General features: G+C 47.0%; 1 protein-coding gene across 1 annotated transcript in view; it reads left to right on the top strand.

The window, feature by feature from the left end:
• Window positions 1-20,097, top strand: part of LOC148527402 (uncharacterized) — a 54,702-nt gene that overhangs the window by 14,828 nt on the left and 19,777 nt on the right. The window contains exons 6-7 of the mRNA XM_088469218.1: window positions 10,678-10,736; window positions 15,569-15,629. Coding sequence (XP_088325344.1) covers window positions 10,678-10,736; window positions 15,569-15,629 — 120 coding nt within the window. The remainder of the gene's footprint in view (window positions 1-10,677; window positions 10,737-15,568; window positions 15,630-20,097) is intronic.

Genomic DNA, 20,097 nt, shown 5'->3' with positions numbered 1-20,097 from the left:
TTACTGTCCCTGTTCTTTCTGCTAAGCCCTTGCGGTGCGGTGCTGCAGGGTGGTCTCTCGCCTATTTAATATATAATTGGTGAGAGAGGTCACATACGTGGTGCCATCATGTCTGAAAGTGATTTTCCCCTCCGGCTACAGTGTACTACGTGTAAAGTACCGTTAGCGGAGGGGGAGGGTAGCGCGGAGGGCCTTTGCGGGCAGTGTTTGTCCATTGCGCGGCCTCTTACGGTTACAGCACCGGTACAGGAGCCGCCCTGGGCTTGTTTCGCTCAGGCGCTTACAGCTTTAGTGGGCCAGTTAGCTCCGCAGCCCGCGTTTACACCGATGGGTTTGTCCCAGCAGTCAGTGGTGTCGTCACCCATGCAGGGTTTCCCACGACAATTGGTGGTACCCCACAGTCTCCCTATTTCCCCGCTCCCGGTTTCTCAGGAGCCAGCGTGGGTTAACTCCCTGACGAGTTCCGTACAGCACTTGTCGGATGTGTTGCAAGGGGAGTCTGTGATGCGGCCACATAAACGGCCGGTGGCGTCTGTCTGCTCCTTATGAGGATGACGAGGGGACGTCTGATGATGGGGAGATTCTGGATCCTTACGATCAGGAACCTCTCCATACTAAGGACGCTGATGCTAAGTCCAAAGTATATATTCCTGGACTTATTCGGGCGGTCCGCACAGCCATGGTGATTGAGGACGAAGTTCCCCCAGCGGCTAAATCTAAGTATGCCTTTTTCAAAGATGTGAAGGGCGATGCCACAGTCTTTCCTCTTTCGGGTCAGTTGGTGGACCATTTAGAGGAGGCGTGGAAACAGCCTGGCAAAAGATACCAGCCGCAGAGACGCCTGGCGGTGGCTTATCCGTTCGCGGATAATTATTTTGCAAAGTGGGAATCCCCTCCACAGGTGGATTCTCACGTGACCCGTCTTGACCGTAGTGCCACATTGCAGATGCCATCTATGTCCTCACTTAAGGATGCTACGGACCGCAAGGTGGAGATCTGCCTGAAGTCCGCTTATTCCTTTGCGGGGGGGGGGGGGGCAGCACGGCCGGCTATGGCCATTTGCTGGGTTGCCAGAGCGATGGAGCGCTGGGCGGATTCATTAGAGGCTTCTTTTGTTCCGACTGTCCGGCCGAACAGGCAGAGTTGATTGGTAATCTCCGTGATTCGGCCACTTATATCAACGAGGCGGCTTTAGACATTAGTACTCTGGTGTCTAGAATTTCTTCAGCAGCGGTGGCTGCTCGTCGCACCTTGTGGCTGCGATCCTGGAAGGTGGACGCAGATTCCAAAAAGGGTCTGGAGGCGTTGCCGTTTACCGGAGAAGTTCTCTTCGGTCCGGATCTGGATAAGATTGTGGCCACGCTGGCGGCAGCCAAATCTGCTTGTCTCCCGTCGGCTGCTGCTCCTTCTGGTTCTGGACCATCGTCCTTTCGGTCATCTAGGGCCCAGGGCAGGCCCAAACCACAGTAGTTTCCTCGACAGGCTGGCCCTAAGAAATCGGCCAAGCCCCGGAAGCAGGCATGGAGTACCAGACGTCCGGCCCCCAAGCCAGATGACAAGCCTGCGGCCTGACGGTCCGGGCCTCCCTTTGGGGGATCCCAGGGTGGGAGGCCGCCTGCTGCAGTTCGCCCAGTGTTGGTCGGCCACTACGACAGACACTTGGGTTCTGGAGGTGGTCTCCCACGGGTACGCCCTCTCTTTCCGGCACAGACCCCCGGCTCGATTCTTCACCACGGGTCTACCATCAGACCGGAACAAGGCTACGGAGCTGCGGAAGGTATTGCACACTATGCTCCAGGCTGGAGTTATAGAGCCTGTTCCATTTTCCCAGAGGGGCCAGGGTTTCTATTCAAATCTTTTTTTGGTACAGAAACCCAATGGGTCGTATCGTCCGATTCTCAACCTCAAAGCACTCAACAAGTCTTTGCGGGTACCGAAGTTTCGGATGGAGACCCTACGGTCCATCATTCTGGCGCTGGAACCTGGGGACTACATGGTGTCATTGGACATACAGGACGCTTACCTGCATGTCCCTATTCTTTTGCGCCATCAACCGTTCCTCAGGTTTGCAATCCGCAGCGACCACTTTCAGTTTCGGGCGTTACCTTTTGGCCTGGCGACAGCACCACGTGTTTTCACCAAGGTGATGGCGGTAATGGCGGCTTCTCTGCGGCTGCAGGGAGTCCGCATGTTGCCATACTTGAACGACCTGTTATTGGTGGCGGGATCTCCAGAGCTCCTGTTACGCCACTTGGACCTGACCATTGCACTGCTGCAAAGGCACGGCTGGCTAATCAATTGGCAGAAGTCCACTCTAATCCCGTCTCGGAGGATTCTGCATCTTGGAGCCTTATTGGACTCGGTACGGCAGAGGATCTTCGTGACGGAGGACAAGATCTCTGCTTTACAGTCAAGGGTGTGCAGTTGTCTGCACAGCTGCCGGGTGTCTCTACACTCGGCGATGAGGTTACTGGGCTCCATGGTGTCGGTGTTCGACATGGTGGAATATGCCCAGTTTCACTCGACCTCTGCAGCGCCTGATCCTGTCCAAATGGAACGGGCTGCCTCAGTCTCTGAAGTCCCAGACGATTATGATCACCCCGGAGGTTCGCCTGTCCCTTGCTTGGTGGTAACAGACGGCCCACCTCAACAAGAGACGTCCGTTCTGGGTTCCAAAATGGGTCCTGTTGACAACGGACGCCAGTCTTCGGGGCTGGGGAGCAGTTTCGGGTCCACACTTGTTCCAGGGCAGGTGGACGCCGACAAAAGCGCAGCTTCCAATAAATATCTTGGAACTCCGTGCGGTCTTCAATGCTCTCCAGCAGGCACATCGGTTTCTCCAGGGTCACCCGGTGCAGGTCCAGTCGGACAATGCTACCACCGTGGCCTACATAAACAGGCAAGGAGGATCCCGAAGTCGGGCAGCTCTCGTAGAGGTGTCTCGGATCCTGGTTTGGGCGGAGCGCAATCTTCTGGCCATATCAGCGGTCTTCATCCCGGGAGTGCTAAATTGGGAGGCGGACTTTCTAAGTCGCCAGGACGTTCATCCGGGGGAATGGTCCCTGCACCCGGACGTTTTTCAACTGTTGGTGGACAGGTGGGGTTTTCCAGAGATCGACCTCATGGCGTCCCGGCACAACAACAAGTTGCCGGTGTATGGGTCTCGCACAAGAGACGGAGGGGCGTCTCTGGTGGATGCTCTGTCCGTCCGGTGGACGTTCCGGTTCGCATACCTGTTCCCTCCGGTCTCCCTTCTTCCACGGGTAATCCGGAAATTCAAACAGGAAGGAGGGACGCTCCTGTTGATAGCTCCCGCGTGGCCCAGACGGCACTGGTTCTCAGACCTTCAGGGTCTGTCCGTGGACAGTCCTCTGTGGTTGCCGCTACGACCGGACCTTCTGTCTCAGGGTCCTTGTCTTCACCCGGACCTGACTCTGCTGTCTTTGACGGCGTGGCTGTTGAGACGGCCATGCTGAGGTCGTGGGGGTTTTCCAGCTCTGTGGTGCATACCATGTTGCGAGCTCGGAAACAGTCTTCCGCGAGGATATACCATCGCGTGTGGCATACGTTCTTCCAGTGGTGTCGACCGAGAGGTTATGCACCGCGGGAGTTTCGTTTGTCTCGGGTTCTCGCCTTCCTGCAAGCGGGACTAGATCATGGGCTTCGCCTTGCTTCTTTGAAGGTACAGGTTTCGGCCCTGTCTGTCTGGTTTCACCGTAGGATTGCTACAATCCCGGATGTACGCACCTTTATGCAAGTTGTTCTTCGCATTCAGCCGCCCTTTGTTCCACCTGTGGCACCTTGGGATTTGGCTGTGGTCCTGAGGGCTCTCCAGGGACCGCCGTTTGAACCACTGGGCTCAGTGGATCTTAAATGGCTAACAGCTAAGACTGTTTTCCTTCTGGCCATAGCTTCGGCTAGACGTGTTTCTGATTTATGGGCTCTCTCTTGTAGACCCCCTTTCTTGATTTTTCATGGGAACAGGGCAGTGCTCCGCACTCGACCTGAATTTCTTCCCAAAGTTGTTTCCCAGTTTCATGTTAACGAGTAAATAGTTGTTCCGGCCTTTAACTCACCTGGTCTTTCAGTGGGTGAGGCCACTTTGGATGTTGTGCGGGCCTTAAGGACTTATGTTGACCGCACTTCTTCCTTTAGGAAGTCGGACGCCTTGTTTGTCCTCTATGGCTTCCGTAAAAAGGGTTGGCCTGCTTCAAAGCAAACTTTGGCAGCCTGGATCCGTATGGCTATTTCTGAAGCTTATCTTCATGAAGGCCTGCCGGTTCCTCCTTCTCTGAAGGCTCATTCCACTAGGTCTGTGGGTCATTCGTGGGCAGCTCGACGTGGTGCCTCTGCAGTCCAGATCTGCAAGGCTGCTACGTGGTCCTCTGTCCATACCTTCGTGAGGTATTACAGGTTTGACACCTTCGCCTCTCAGGATGCTTCCTTTGGGCGGCGGATTCTCCTTTCTGCACAGGAGCATCCCCACCCTTAAAGGATACTGCTTTGGGACATCCCCAAGGTATCCTGTGGATACCCTATGGACCCTGAAGTAGAAAATATGAGATATGGTAAGAACTTACCCTTGTTATCTCTATTTCTACGAAGTCCATAGGGTTCCACAGGACTCCCGCCCTGTCGCACCTGTGCTGCAGATGGGCTTTGCTCTGGTCACCGGTTTTCCGTCTCCCTCTGGTGAGAATGTGATTCTTGTATGTGTCCAGATCTTTTTTCTCTCTCTTCCTTCTCCTCCTCCGGCCTATGGCTTGATAACTAACTGAGGTGCCTTTGCTCGGGGGCGGGGTTAAGGAGGGGGACCCTAGTGCATCCTGGGAGGCTGAAAAGCTTAACTCTATGGTGCCCAGCGACTGACGTCACACCTATACCCCAAGGTATCCTGTGGAACCCTATGGACTTCGTAGAAATAGAGATAACAAGGGTAAGTTCTTACCATATCTCATATTTTTTTAAATCCAAAGAGAGTTAAATCATTAGCAGTAATTAAAATGAATGTTAAATTGCCATATGATTAAAACTCACCAAAACTTTCCTTAACTCAAAGAAGAAATAACTGGTGATCAGTGGCGGTTTTTCCTAGGGGCTGTAGCCCCCCAGTAAATTCCACCACCTCAGTGACTGCACTGGCTACACTGTGACTGTCAGTGGCTTCCCATTGGAAGTGCTACCTGCCAGTCACATACACAAGATAGTCTCAAGGGGAGGTGTAGCCTCCCCCTGGGACTGCCAGTCCGGACTGTTATTAGCGGAGAGCGGCTTCCACTAGGAAGCCGCCTGTCTGCTTTTTTTGCCAGCCCTACCCAGCTCCTTGGGGCTGCAGACAATGCAGCCCTTTGGAAGTCGGGGATGTGCACATGCGCGGTCTTGTGGCCTGTCAGTTTCATTGTGCAGGCGCTGGGACCTGGCCAGGAGCCGGTAAGTTTTGTTCCTTCTTGGCAGCGGCAGCCCACTCATCTAAGATGGTAGGAGCCGCAGTTGCTGGTGATGATGGTTCAATTGCAACTCGAGAGCTTCTACATATTAGGGGTGAGCACTGGCCACTTTTCATGTTTTGGTTTTCGATCTGGATCTTTCTTCGTGTTTTGGATCTGGATTGGAAAGTATAAAAACAGCTAAAATCACAGAATTTGTGGGTTTTTCTGCTTCTATGCTATTATTAACCTCAATAACATTAATTTCCACTCATTTCCAGTCTATTCTGAACACCTCACAATATTGTTTTTAGTCCAAAAGGTTGCATCGAGGTAGCTAGATGACTATGCTAAGTGACACAAGTGGGCGGCACAAACGCGTGGCCCATCTAGGAGTGACACTGCAGTGACAGACAGGATGACCATTTGAAAAACTAGGCCCCAAACAGTACATAAGGCAAAGAAAAAAAAGAGGTGCAAGATGGAATTGACTTGGGCCCTCCCACCCACCCTTTATGTTGTATAAACAGGACATGCACACTTTAACAAACCAATCATTTCAGCGCCAGGGTCTGCCACACGACTGTGGATGAAATGATTGATTCGTTTGGGCCCCCACAAAACAAGCTGGCAATTAATCTGTCCCTGCACAAACTGGCTCTATGGAGGCAAGATGTCGTCCTCATCCACAGATTCCTCACCCTCTTCAGTGTATTAATTTGTCCCCGCTGGAATCCACCACCACAGGTCCCTCTGTACTTTCTGGAGGCTGGTCTCCCTGGAAGAATTGATATTCATTTTGATGAACGTAATCTCCACATTTTGTTGAAGCAACCTCCTACGCCTTTCGCTGACAAGGTTCCAGGCTGCACTAAACACTCTTTCGGAGTACACACTGGAGGGGGGCAACTTGGGTAAAATAGAGCCAGTTTGTACAGGGGCCTCCAAATTGCCTCTTTTTCCTTCCAGTACAGGTACGGACTGTCTGACATGCCTACTTGGATGCTGTCACCGATGTAATCCTCCACCATTCTGTCAATGGTGACAGTATCATATGCAGTGACAGTAGACATGTCAGAAATTGTTGCCAGTTCCTTCAGTCCGGACCAGATATCCAAACTTGGTCCTGTCTGCCCTGCATCACTGCCAGCAGGTTGCTTAGGATACCCAAGTTGTTTGCTGGCAGCCCCGGTTGCAGGAGAAAATGAAGAAGGAGCTGTTGATGTGTCACGTTTCGCTTCAGCTGACAGTGTTTTCACCAGCAGGTCTTTGCACCTCTGCAGGCTTGTGTCGGCCGGAAAGAGACACCACGTAGGCTTTAAACCTAGGATTGACCACGGTGGCCAAAATGTAGTGGTCCGATTTCAACAGATTGACCACCCTCAAATTCTGGTAAAGCGAATGAAGGGCTTCATCCACAAGTCCCACATACCGAGCAGAATCGCTCTGTCTTAGCTCCTCCTTCATTTTCTCCAGCTGCTTCTGCAAAAGCCTGATGAGGGGGAATGATCTGACTCAAGCTGGCAATGTCTGAACTGACTTCACGTGTGGCAAGTTCGAAGGGCTGGAGAACCTTGCACAACACGGAGATCATTCTCCACTGCGCTTGAGTCAGGGGCATACCCTCTCCTTTGCCTATGTCATAGGTGGATGTATAGGACTGAATGGCCTTTTGCTGCTCCTCCATCCTCTGAAGTATATAGAGGGTTGAGTTCCACCGCGTTACAACCTCTTGCTTCAGGTGATGGCAGGGCAGGTTCAAGAGTGTTTGCTGGCGCTCCAGTCTTCGGCACGTAGTCGCTGAATGGCGAAAGTGGCCAGAAATTTCGGGCCACACAAAGCGTCTCCTACACGCCCCTGTCGTTTTTTCAGAAAATTCTGCACCACCAAATTTATTGTGGGAGCAAAACATGGGACATGCTGGAATTTGCCCAGATGCAATCCCCGCGCAATATTGGTGGTGTTGTCAGATATCACAAATACCCAGGAGAGTCCAAGTAGGGTAAGCCATTGGGCGATGATTTCCCTCAGTTTCTCTAAGAGGTTGTCGGCGGTGTGCCTCTTACTGACACCGGTGATACACAGCGTAGCCTGCCTTGGAACGAGCTGGCGTTTCTGAGATGCTGCTACTGGTGATGCTGTTGCTGCATAAGGTGATACATCTACCCAGTGGGCTGTCAGTCATATAGTCCTTAGTCTGCCCGTTACACTTGTCCACATGTCTGTGGTTAAGTGGACATTGGGTACAACCGCATTTTTTAGGACACTGAGGACACTTTCTGGCGTCTCTGTACATTCTCGGTATCGCCTGTCTAGTGAAGTGGAATCTAGATGGGATTTGTACCGGGGAGACACTACCTCCATCAATTGTCTAAATCCCACTGCACTAATGGCGGATACCGGACGCACGTCTAAACGCCAACGTAGCTGTCAAGGCCTCCGTTATCCGCTTTGCTTCAGGATGACTGCTGTCGTACTTCATCCTCCTCGCTAAGGACTGTTGGAGGGTCAATTGCTTAGTAAAAGAAGTAGTGGTGTTCCTACTTCCTCTCTGGGATGATGAACGACTCCCAGCAGCAGCGGTAGCAGTTGGCGTAGCAATGCAGGATCCTCCCGAGGAATCCCGGATAGGAGAGTCAGTCAAGCCAGTGACATGGCCTGCAGGGCTACTTCCGATCCTGACTGAGGAGGAAATTGACGAGGAGGGAGTTGTGGTTTGCAGGCGTTTGGATAGGAAAGGCACAGGAGCAGGAAAAAGGGATTTGGGTGTACCTGGACTGCTTACGGTATTAGCCACAGTTTTTGAACTTGACTAACTTTTTGAATGCGCTGCAGATGACTTATAAGGGATGACCTAGGTGGTTAACGTCCCTACCCCTACTTATTCCACCTTTGCATATGGCAAGACAGTTGTTGTCTGGATTTGGATAGAGATATTTCTAGACCAAAGAGGTGGAATGTTTGGTCTTCTGCTCAGGCATGACCGTGATGGATTTTTTTCATCTCACAGACAACAACTGTCTCCCCCGGTGTCTGATTTTAAACAAACCACCTCACCATCAGAATCCTCCTCATCAACTTCCTCCTCAGCGCCAGTTACACCAGTATCCTCATCCTGTTGTACTTTCAACAGTGACATCTTCAATTTGAATATCAGCAAGTGGACTCCTTCCAGCACTTGCAGAGGGCGTGCAAATGGTGGAAGGAGCCACCTCTTCCCATCCAGTGTTGGGAAGGTCAGGCATCGCAACTGTCGCCACACTTGGACTCTCCATGGGGATTTGTGATATCTTCTTAGAATTAGAAAGCACAGTTCGTTGCTGTGCTTTTGCCAGCTTAACTCGTTTGATTTTTGTAGCGGGAGGAGGGCTTCCATCATCATGTGAAGCTGAACCACTAGTCATGAACATAGGGGAGGACCTTAGCCGTTCCGTGTCGTAAATGGCATATTGGCAAGTTTACGTTTCTCCTCAGTCAATTTAAATTTATTTTTTAAGGTCATTTTCCTGAACTTTGCCATTTGGGATTTTATATGCCAACGTTGATGGCATTTCATAGTCCATGTCATGACTAGTGGCAGCAGCTTCAGCACTAGGAGGAAGAGTTTCTTGAGCTTTCCCTATTTTATTTTTATCGGACAAATTTTTATCCTCCATTTATGTGATTATTAATGCATGTGCAGCTAAGGCGCACACAAACTCAGAAAAATATATTTTTTTTTTCAGGCACTTTGGGGGTTACACCACCCTTATGACATAGGCAAACGCTTGGCGCAACTTTGTTGATGCACGTGCGGCTACAGCGCACACAAACAGAAAAATATATATTTTTTTGCACTTGGGGGAGCACCCCCTGGACAACACTACAGCACTCCTTTAGGACTACAGCCTTTATGGGACACTGCACAACACAGCCCAGACAGCCCCTATGGACAACAACAGCAGCACAACTCCCACCCTCCTGTTTCACTGTCCACAGCTGGAGTGAAAAATGGCGCCGACGCGGGGACCTTTTTATTGAATCCAAAACCCGCGAGAATCCGACAGTGGGATGGTGACGTTTTGCATCGTTTTCAGATCAGTCAGGCGGGAAAACTCGAACCTGACTCTGATCCGGCTCGGATTGGGGGGGGGGGGGGGGGGGGGGTCAGATTTCAGAAATCTGAACCCGCTCACCCCTACTACATACGTAATTGGATCTGGTCGCTTATATAAAATGATGGCGCAAAGGAAAATGTGGTTTTGTTCATGGCAGCAAATTTTATCCAAACTGTCGGCCAAATGTAATACGATGATTCTAGAAAATGTGACAGTAAACTCACTTTTTTTAAACTCTGCCAATGTAATCTAGTCCGAGAACATGCAAACTCGCATGTTTTTCAGACTAAGGGGCCCATTTATCAAAGTGCATTTGAGGTAAATTCCCCGAAAACACCTGTTTTCGGGGGTTTACCTCAAATACTTAGTATCCCCCGAATGTATGAAGGATACCTGCTGCGATCCCTCCATTGCCGCCGGCAACCGCCTCCCCCATAGGTTTCTATGGGGGATGCGATGCTGCCAAATGTATCAATATCAGGAATGCGAAGCATTCCCGATATTGGCCCCAGCAGCTAACGCTATCTAAAGATAGCGTTAGCCGCTGTTCCCTATGGGCACTTACCGCATATCAGCTGGCGGAGGGATCTGCCAGATCCCTCCGCCGGCAATGGGTGCTGCTCATGTGCAGTTCGCGGGACTGCGCATGCGCAGAAGCCCCGACTGCCCTCCGGAGACATCGCAGGGACGGGCTCTTTTCGGAGCCAGTCTCCCTGCATGTCCCGGATAATACATCCGGCAGATAGGATCGCATTTTGCAATGCGATCAGGGGCGGTACTGCATGCCTTGATCGCATTGCAAAATGCGATCATTAATAAATGGGCCCCTAAAAACTCTTAACGATTTAAACTGTCATCCAGATGTTTTCCCATTTTGAAGATACAACTCGACCAATGTAATAGTGTGACAGTTTACCGCTAAACTCTCTCATGTTCTAAATTTTCATATTATTACATTTCGTCCCGTAACTTTTTTTAATACGGTTCTGTTGCAATGATTGCTATGTATTTTTTCATGAATGTAATTTAGCTTGTTTTGCAAACGCATACCTGCAAATTTTGTTAGGGTAATTCCTGGGTTGTGTTTTTTTTTTCTGTTGCACTTCGTAGTGCATTTAATTTTTTGGTACTTTGGTACTTTTTTGGTACTTTAGATCGGCATATGGGCAGAGTGAAGAAGGATACACAACTGCTTGGAAGCCTGCAGTGACAAGTGAGTATCATTGGTGCTGTTAATGTACATACAGTATGTACCTAAGCTAAAGCAGGAGCAGCATGTAAATTGTGCTAGTAATAAAAAGGTTTAAGAACTGGTCAAGTGAAGATCATAAGAGTTCTTTACTCTCTCTTTAATTATTTGTTCAACTATTTCTCACTAATGCCGGGTACACACTAGACGATATGTTGTCCGATCCGCCGACATATCTGGCACATCGGCCAGTGTGTACCCACTATGTCACTGACTATGCATGCTCCCATGCGTCAGCACCTGTCGGGCCAGCATACACGTCCGACCAGGGCCGGATTAAGGGCAGGGCGACGGGCGGTCGTCTTGGGGCCCCCACACACACTGCCCCCGGCCACATCCCCATAATAAACCATTTTAAAAAATCTTTTTTAACTGTGCCGTGGCCTGCGATTTGGCTCCACCCCCTTCTCAAACTGACTGGGCATGCATGTTCCTACCTCCTTTATCTGCTCCTTTCACCGCCCACACACAAGGCAGCCGGGACCTGCTTCCTCTGCTCTGGTTAGTGGGCGCAGTGAGCACCATGGAGCGAGCATGAGCAGCACACTGCAGCTGGAAGGTAGGGGAGTACCTGGGTGCTGGTAGTGTAGGAGAGGGGTGTCTGGGTGCTGCTAGTGCAGTAGGGGGTGTCTGGGCCCTGCTAGTGTAGTAGGGGGGTGTCTGGGCCCTGCTAGTGTAGTAGGGGGGCTGTCTGGGCCCTGCTAGTGTAGTAGGGGGGCTGTCTGGGCCCTGCTAGTGTAGTAGGGGGGCTGTCTGGGCCCTGCTAGTGTAGTAGGGGGGCTGTCTGGGCCCTGCTAGTGTAGTAGGGGGGCTGTCTGGGCCCTGCTAGTGTAGTAGGGGGGCTGTCTGGGCCCTGCTAGTGTAGTAGGGGGGGGGCTGTCTGGGCCCTGCTAGTGTAGTAGGGGGGGGGCTGTCTGGGCGTTGATAGTGTTGGATATATAGACACACATACACACACACGGCACTCCCAATGGTTAAATAGCAAGTAGTTGTATTTGGCACACAGCTGTCGACGTTTCAGAGCCAACGCTCTTTTTTTTTTAAGGCAGCCAAATACAGTGAACATTTACAAAAAACGAACAGACAGTGAAACAGAATAAAACGGCTTATTACCTTAAATAGTTGAATCACTGATCTGTAGCAGACCGGGCAGTGCGCGCCCGTGCCGGGTCCCGTCACAATGACGTCAGCCTGACGCGACATGGTTGCCTGGCAACCAGAGGCGGAGCCTGGCAGCTTCTCCCCGGTCTGCAAAACAGACCACAGCGCTACTACTACACTAAATAAGTGCATAGTGTCAGAAAATGTCCCAAAGGGTCTCTAAATAATATTGCACAGGATGCATTGATGTCTGCACCTAATTAAAGACACTTGTTAACATATATATCTGGGCAATCCATGAGGTAATATAACTGTATCTAACCTCTAAAAAAAAAAAAAAAAAAAAGACATCTATGTATAACTCCGCCCAATATCCATGGGTACGCGTTATGATATCCATACGCCCATACAATAAAACATATTATTGTTACCTTAACATTAATAGCACACATCAGGATATAAATAGGAACACTGGATGACAGTTCACATTCTACTTGTATATCATGTCACAGAGGATTCAAACATTGTCCCCAACACAAATCAAAATCAAAAAGTATTCCAATTTATTTTTTCATTAAGACCACGTGGTGAGATTGTATGATTGTATGTAATTGATGGATCCAACCCGCTTCTAGGTGTAGTAACTGGTTTTCTCGGTCACCCCCTCTAATAGATAATAGTATATGATCAATCACAATGTGTTTAACCACTTAACTGACTAATTCTTTTTCCAAAAACCGCTCCAAAATTATCGGTTTCTTTTATGATTGAATTAGGTCAAGAACATAATTTTAAACTTCTCCATCACTATTTTATTTGAAATTTTTTTTTTTTAAAACCCAGTATACCATAAAAATAGCACTTTTTATGTTATACTGTAGTGATGGCCATTGACAGCTGTACCATTGATGGTTCAACCATCGTTAGAAGCAATCAATTGTTTAGCGATTGGGCAAGATCTGTGTAGACCACAATTGTCGATGTTTCCTAAACATCAATTGATGGCTACCATTGATGGTGCAACATTGATGGCCACCAGCAATGGCAAGCCACTTGTTTTCAGTCAGACCATCGATGTTTGCAAACCATCGATGGTTGATTGACATCCCTAAACAGAGGCTCTGCGATATCTATCGAATATATATATATATATGTGTGTGTATATATATATATATATATATATATATATATATATATATATATATATATATAATGTATATTTTATTACGGCCAGGTCCCTTATAAATGTGGGCATTATGGGGGAGGAGGAGCAGCTGAGGCTGGAGGGAGTGGCCCGGATATTTAGAACAGCGGCCGCTACCAGAGCCGCCGCTGCTCTCTATACACGGCCAGTGATCACACTCCTATACATAGCAGCAGCGGCGGCTACCAGAGCCGCCGCTGCTGCTTCAGCTCAGCTAGTGATCACTATGTGATCACTGCTGTGCCGGAGCCACAGCGGGAGGGTGTCCCGCTGGTGGCCCGGCTACTCAGCAGCAGCGACGGCGGCTACCAGAGCCGCGCTGCTGCTTCTACACAGTGATCACACTGATCACTGTGTTCCCGGAGCCGCAGCGGAAGGGTGTTCCGCTGGCGGCTCCGATGCATAGCAGCAGCGGCGGCTACCAGAACCGCCGCTGCTGCTTCTCACTGAAGGGGGTGGGGCCGGCTGGGCTGCCTGATCACTGCTGGCCACAGTGATCGGGATATACTGGAGCCTGCAGCCGCGCCGGGAGGGGGGTGCCGCCAGATGCCCGATCACTGTGGCCAGCAGTGATCGGGACACAAAGGAGGGGGTGCCGCGGGTGTAGAGGGACCAGAAGGTCCCTCTAATGTAGGCGGCAGTGGGAAGATTAACTTCCCGTAGCCGCCTAGTGGCAATTCCTGACTGCTCGTATCAGATACGACCATGTCAGGGAAAGCCCAGCCTGGTGTGGTCGTATCTGATACGACCATGCCAGGCAAGTGGTTAAGGGATGCTACCAGATGACCTGATTCCAAAAAATGTTGCGCCACTGGTTGAAGATCCTAGATTAATTGCCAGTTTGATCGCAGACCGATGTAATGCCATCCTTTCTCTGATGGTACGGATGGTTTTGCCAACATAATACTTACCACAGGCGCAGATGATCACGTAAATGACAAAAGTGGACAAACAGTTCAAAGCAAATCTAATGTTATAGGTTTTATCCTTATGCGGGTGTTTAATAGTATTACCCGTAATCATGTGTTTGCAGGTTGTACAATGCAAGCATTTGTAACACCCTTTGTATATATGAGAACTTTTATTGATAGGGGCCCCCACATGTTTGTTGCCCAGGGGCCCCCACAGACTTTAATCCGGCCCTGCGTCCGACAGGCGATAGTCAGCTGGGGCCCTGTTGCTGAATGCAGCATGGCCGTATGAATACCCCAATATCGCTAAACAGAAATAATTGCTTTCCAAACTTTCATTGTGGTTCCAAAGCACAGAGTTCTTTTTCCAACAAAAAGTAAGTTACACGCTTTGATCTATCACAGTTGGCGCAAAGACAATTAAATACAAAAGGTACAGCCAATATTTACGCAAGAAAGAAAGAAGATGACTGACTACAATATATAGTGGACAACACAATAGGAATGAGCTGGCATTCCATTGGTTCTTGTTCTTGACATTCTGGTACGATGCAGGTCATAGGACAGTTCATATGGTGACAACAGGGATATGGTCCATCCCTCCAGATGAGATAAGACACTACATACAAAGTACATATTGTAACCAATAATTCCCTATAATCCATAACCACCGAACGCAAGATGCAATTCCTTCGCTGATTAAGATATCTGAAATTAAACAGGGTGTCAGTATGATACCAAACATGACATGTCTACTAAGTTCTATACCTTTACATATCGTATATGTACATTTTACACCATAATGATTAGCTAACAAAATCTCTAATATTACGCTCAATGCTAGGGAACCTTTTATATGTATGCTTGCATAAATGAATGTGAGCTATTTACAGAAATTAATCAGTGTGCGTTGTACATCTGAACACAGTGCAAATGTGCGCTGCGTGTATCTGTCATGTATCATGCAAATAGGTGCAGTATGTGAGTTTATATTTTATTCGCCATTATATCTGTCTGAACTAAGTTCAGAACAACTTCATTGTCTGTCATTTGTTGATCAGAGACGACGAGCAAATAGATACTTGATGGAGTCACAATGTCTGATGGCTAATCAAAGGCCTCTTCTGCCTATTTGGAATGTAAATGCTAAAAGCCGAAATTTATATATATATATATATATATATATATATATATATATATATATATATATATATATATATATACACACACATTTGTGCACATCGGCTTGCTTCCGACGCAGAATAGCGTCTGATTTTACGCTTATCAGCACATAAACGGCTAGCTCGTCGGATAATAATTACAAACGATCATAACCAATTATTTGACTTTGACAGCCGTCGCTGCCGGCATCAGCAAGTGTTAGCACTTGCCGATGCCGACGCACCCACCATGGTCCCACCGCCAACAATATTGTGCTGGGTACACATCGTTTACACTATTGTTAAAATCTTTTTACTGTCCTGGTGTGCTCACTTTCAGTTTAGTTTGTTGGCAAAGTGCAAACTGCATAGACAAGTGATTACAAGTGACCTAAATATTACATGTCTTCACTTTCAAAGGTGGAACTAGAGCAGTCTGTAATCAGAAACCTGCGTCTTCGTATGAAGCAGAGTGGCCAAAGTAAGGAAGTGTAATAACTATTATCATTTTGCATGTGATGGGATATATTCATATTATTTTAGCACCATTGTTATTTGTGGCAAAAGATACCACTCCATAATCTCGAGCACCTTTAAAAAGTATCATCTGCATCTGGGAAGGGAGAGTATGAATATATGCTCCAAATTTCACATAAAAAAGGTCACTGCTCTACTGTCAAAATATAGAATGTCAAGAAGCTCATATCCAAAAAAAAGTGGATTGTAGAGATATCTAGTGCTTTAGAATGGCTTTTTTGGCTACCATGACAAAAAGTCAGAAACGATACAAGAAAAGTAAAGGGTTGTTGTAAGTCTGAAATCGAAAGTACATTTAAGGAAATTAGAGCTTATCCCAAAACCTAGGTTATCTTCCGATCACTCCATAGATTATGTGAAAGTGTGGCATGAAGGCGCTTACACGTGGGGCACTTGCCAGTCTCCGACATGAGATGTCGTCTATGGTCAGGTGAAATATACATTCTATTGAGAAGCTTTAAATGAGTCTGTTGCAGACTTAGAGGTCTATGTACTAAGCTGTGGAAAGAGATGTATACTTGGTACTTAATCTCTCTCTCTCTCTCTCTCTCTCTCTCTCTCTCTCTCTCTCTCTCTCTCTCTCTCTCTCTCTCTCTCTCTCTCTCTCTCTCTCACTCTCTCACTCTCTCACTCTCTCTCTCTCTCGACACTCTCTCTCTCTCTCGACACTCTCTCTCTCTCTCGACACTCTCTCTCTCTCTCTCGACACTCTCTCTCTCTCTCGACACCTTACTCTTATCAGTATAATGTAGAACACAGATAAAATCCATTAATTTGGGTAGCTCCTTTTGTCATAATCTCCACATGCCCTCCAATAGGGATGTATCTTCCAGATTGACTAGATCTGAGTACAAATAGCGTATTTTAAATTTATGAATATGAGCAAAATCTAGCAGTGCACCTAGTGATCTCAGGCTATAAGCAGAAGCAGAGGGCGTCTCATGGGACTGAACAAACATGTATATATTACATTGCAGGAGATCATCATAATCCTGTAATTATTGGGGAACTAAGTAAATGGCCTTCAGGAGCGAACGCATACTTTACAGACAAAATTAAGTGTCCACAGCCTGAAAATGGGGTGTGTTACAAATAGGAAAGGCAGGGTTTCCCCACAGTGGGAGAATAGGTGGGTAACAGGGTACTTTGAAACGTGAATTGCTATTAATCATCACTATTAAAGTATCTCTAAATAAAAAAAGATTTTGGCGGTGGGGAGGAGGCTGTTTGTAATAGTGAAGCCAAAGCATATGGGCGGACGATATTGGGAATACCCCAGCTGCCTTACTTTTTAGGCATCAGTCTTTCTCCTTGCGTTCTGGGTGTTTTATGTCTCCATATAAATGCAGAGAACAGTTGAGTAAGCAAAGTGCATCAGCCCTAATAATACTAATAGGGAGTATTTGGGGAGGGTAGGAGAGTTTGGGGAATATTACACTTTTGACTACAGCTATGAGGACTAGGAGAGGTGAATTAAAGTCTATCGGGTGACAGAGGTAGGTTTTGCCTTTTTAAATGATTGCTACTTTAAAACATTAGCCAGACTCAACAGAAACCTGTTGATGCCTGTAGTTCGCAGGCTATTGCATTTGCCCTCATAGCTGCAAGATTGATTTAAATAGGAATGGTGGTTTTCATATGGAAGGCCCCTGCGAATTAGCATAGCTGCCACTCTGGCTTTAAAGTTGTATGAAGCAAAAAAGCCAATACCTTTTTCTCAGAGCATATTTAATTTCTCATGTCTACGAGGGGTCAGATGAGTCTCCTGGAGCAGAGGTTCCCAAACTCTGTCCTCAAGGCACCCTAACAGTTCAGGTTTTAAGGATATCCATGTTTGTTAATAGATGGTATAAATAAGCTGACTGGAGGTACTAATTGTCACCTGCTTAAGTATCGATATCATGAAAACCAAGACTGTAAAGGTGCCCATCCACTTGCCGATAATACTGAGCGATTGCACGATTACGACATTGTAATTGCGCAATCGCTCAGTTATCGGCTGCACATCGGGCATTTAAATGTCTAAGATGACCAGCAAGGCGCGCGCCCACTGGTCATTTCCGACCTCTATCATCGCCTGAACATGACAGTCAACCTGACGACCGTCGTCAGGTTGCCCATGTTCGGGGATGAGTGATGGGTATGCACTTCACCCCTAGGGAGACGACTGCACAATTACGATGTTGTAATTGTGCCGTCGTCACCGCATCTACAAGTGGATGGGCACCTTTAGGTTGCCATGAGGACCGAGTTTGGGAATCACTGTCCTGGAGAAAAGTGCTGTCAGCTTTCAGTTTATTCACAAAAGTGATAACTAGTCTGTGTTTTTATAGGGGTGTTGATACCCATTAAGTTCCAGGAGCAGAATTTCAACTTGGGCATTGCTCAAGGAAGTACAAAATATAAAGACACCCTCTGGATACCCAATCCCAAACCGCACAGATATCTCAAGGGGACAAAATATTGTCACCTCAGGATTGCTAAGAAAAGGCTCTGCATGAACACCAACATCATGACTAAGCTATATAACAAAATGATATAATGAAAATCCAGTTGGCTAGCGATAAGAACACAAAACTAAGCCATAATTATCAATTTGTAACATTAGTCAATAGAAGCCATAACATTAAAGGCTCACAGAAGGTAAGCAAGGTATAAATGCCAATATCAGCAATAAATGAAGCTGTACAGATTAAAGGCATAAGGAGTACCAAAAGTAACAGTCTGAATATAGAATCAATAGATATGATAAAACAAACAAGTATGGTCAAGTTATCCTACAAGGGAGGCAACCGGTAAATCTGGAATCTATAACCAATAGTATAAAGTAACTAGGTCTGAAGTGGAAGTATTATATAATCCTTCTAAAATGTCTAATGTATGCTAAAGAAGCGCTTGTATAGTGGATAGTGCTTAAATGTAATACCAGCAATAGTGAAACATACACACAATAACACTCAATACATATAACGTAGAAAAATGTTTAAGCGCTTTCAGTGAAAAATGAAGTGTCCTGAAAAGGTTTCCCCATTAAGACGTGGGCGCTGGATACCAGGGTAAGTGGGATAAACTGACCCTACCTTTCCCTGTGTAAGATCTTCTCCGTGCGGGGGCTGGGTGTGTCCAGGCGGCTGCAATATAATCAGCTGTATGACCATTCCGTCTGCCGCTTGTAATATCAGTGGCTCGCCGGAGCAGCGTCTTTCTGCACTCTTCTGCCTGGTGGAAATCTGCCGTTCTCATGGAGAGGAATTCGCGCTCACTGGAATAGTGACGTCGGGGGTAGTCTAAACACCAACGCGTTTCATCCGGTAGGACTTTATCAAGGTGTTGTTGTGAAGCCCTTGTTCATCTTTTATCCTTGTGCTAACCTGGTAATTGGCTGGTTAATTATGTCAATCAGACATGTCTCAATACCGCATATTTAGCCGGATAACGGGATTAAAGCTGGGCAATCTAAAAGTGTGCATTTCTTTAATATGTGTATACAATAAAAATTATAAATGAATTTTATTAATAAAATCTGTTTAAAAGTAGTGTGCAGTTATAATTGGTTTAATAATAAGCCAATTAATGCGAATGTGAAATCACAGAATGCTAACAGAGAAATATTTACATTACATTATCAGTAGAGTGTATCATGTTGTTCCATTTGTTGCTGGATTGTATCATATACACAATAAATAAATATAAAATCATTCAGTCTTTAAACGAAAAAATTGATACAGATTATAATTTGAGAAAAGCTCCTAAATCAGTCTATATTTAGACCCTTGGGGTGTAGGGTTCCAATTCTGTATATCCATTCAGTTTCTGTTCTTCAAATTTTTTCTATATATTGGCCCCCTCTCCAATCTTTTTCCACTTTTTTAATTGCCATAAATTCCATTCCTTTAGGATCTTTGTTATGGTGCATCAAAAAGTGATTGGAGACACTGTGTGTGGTTAGACCTTTATGTATGTTGTAAACATGTTCTCCTATTCTTGTTTTTAATTGCCTTATCGTTCGGCCCACATACTGGAGTCCGCAAGGACATTCCAGTAGGTAAACCACACCTTCGGTGTGGCAGCTCAAACTCTGGGTGATGTTGAATTTTTTTCTTCGTATTGGAACAAAATTCTGTAATCGTTTTGGTGGATTTCTTGCCTGTTTCCCTGCAGGCTATACAATTTAGACAGTGATTAAATCCTTTTTGTTTCTGTGTAAAATTCAGTCTCTCTTCCCAACCAACAAATAAACTTCCTTATGAGTAGTATTGAGTTCATATTGGACCATAATTATTTTTGGTATCAGGATCACTTTTTTAAGCAAGAGACTGGGACTGCAATGGGTAGTCGCTTTTCGCCTAGTTATGCGAACCTGTTTGTCGCCAAGTGGGAGGACGACCATGTATGGAATAACAACCCATTTC

The sequence above is a fragment of the Taudactylus pleione genome, unplaced genomic scaffold, assembly GCF_031769625.1.
Source record: "Taudactylus pleione unplaced genomic scaffold, aTauple2 ptg000089l, whole genome shotgun sequence".
Taxonomy (NCBI): Eukaryota; Metazoa; Chordata; class Amphibia; order Anura; family Myobatrachidae; genus Taudactylus; species Taudactylus pleione.
The sequence above is the reverse complement of the archived record's forward strand: the minus strand, read 5'-3'. Positions and strand labels throughout refer to the sequence as shown.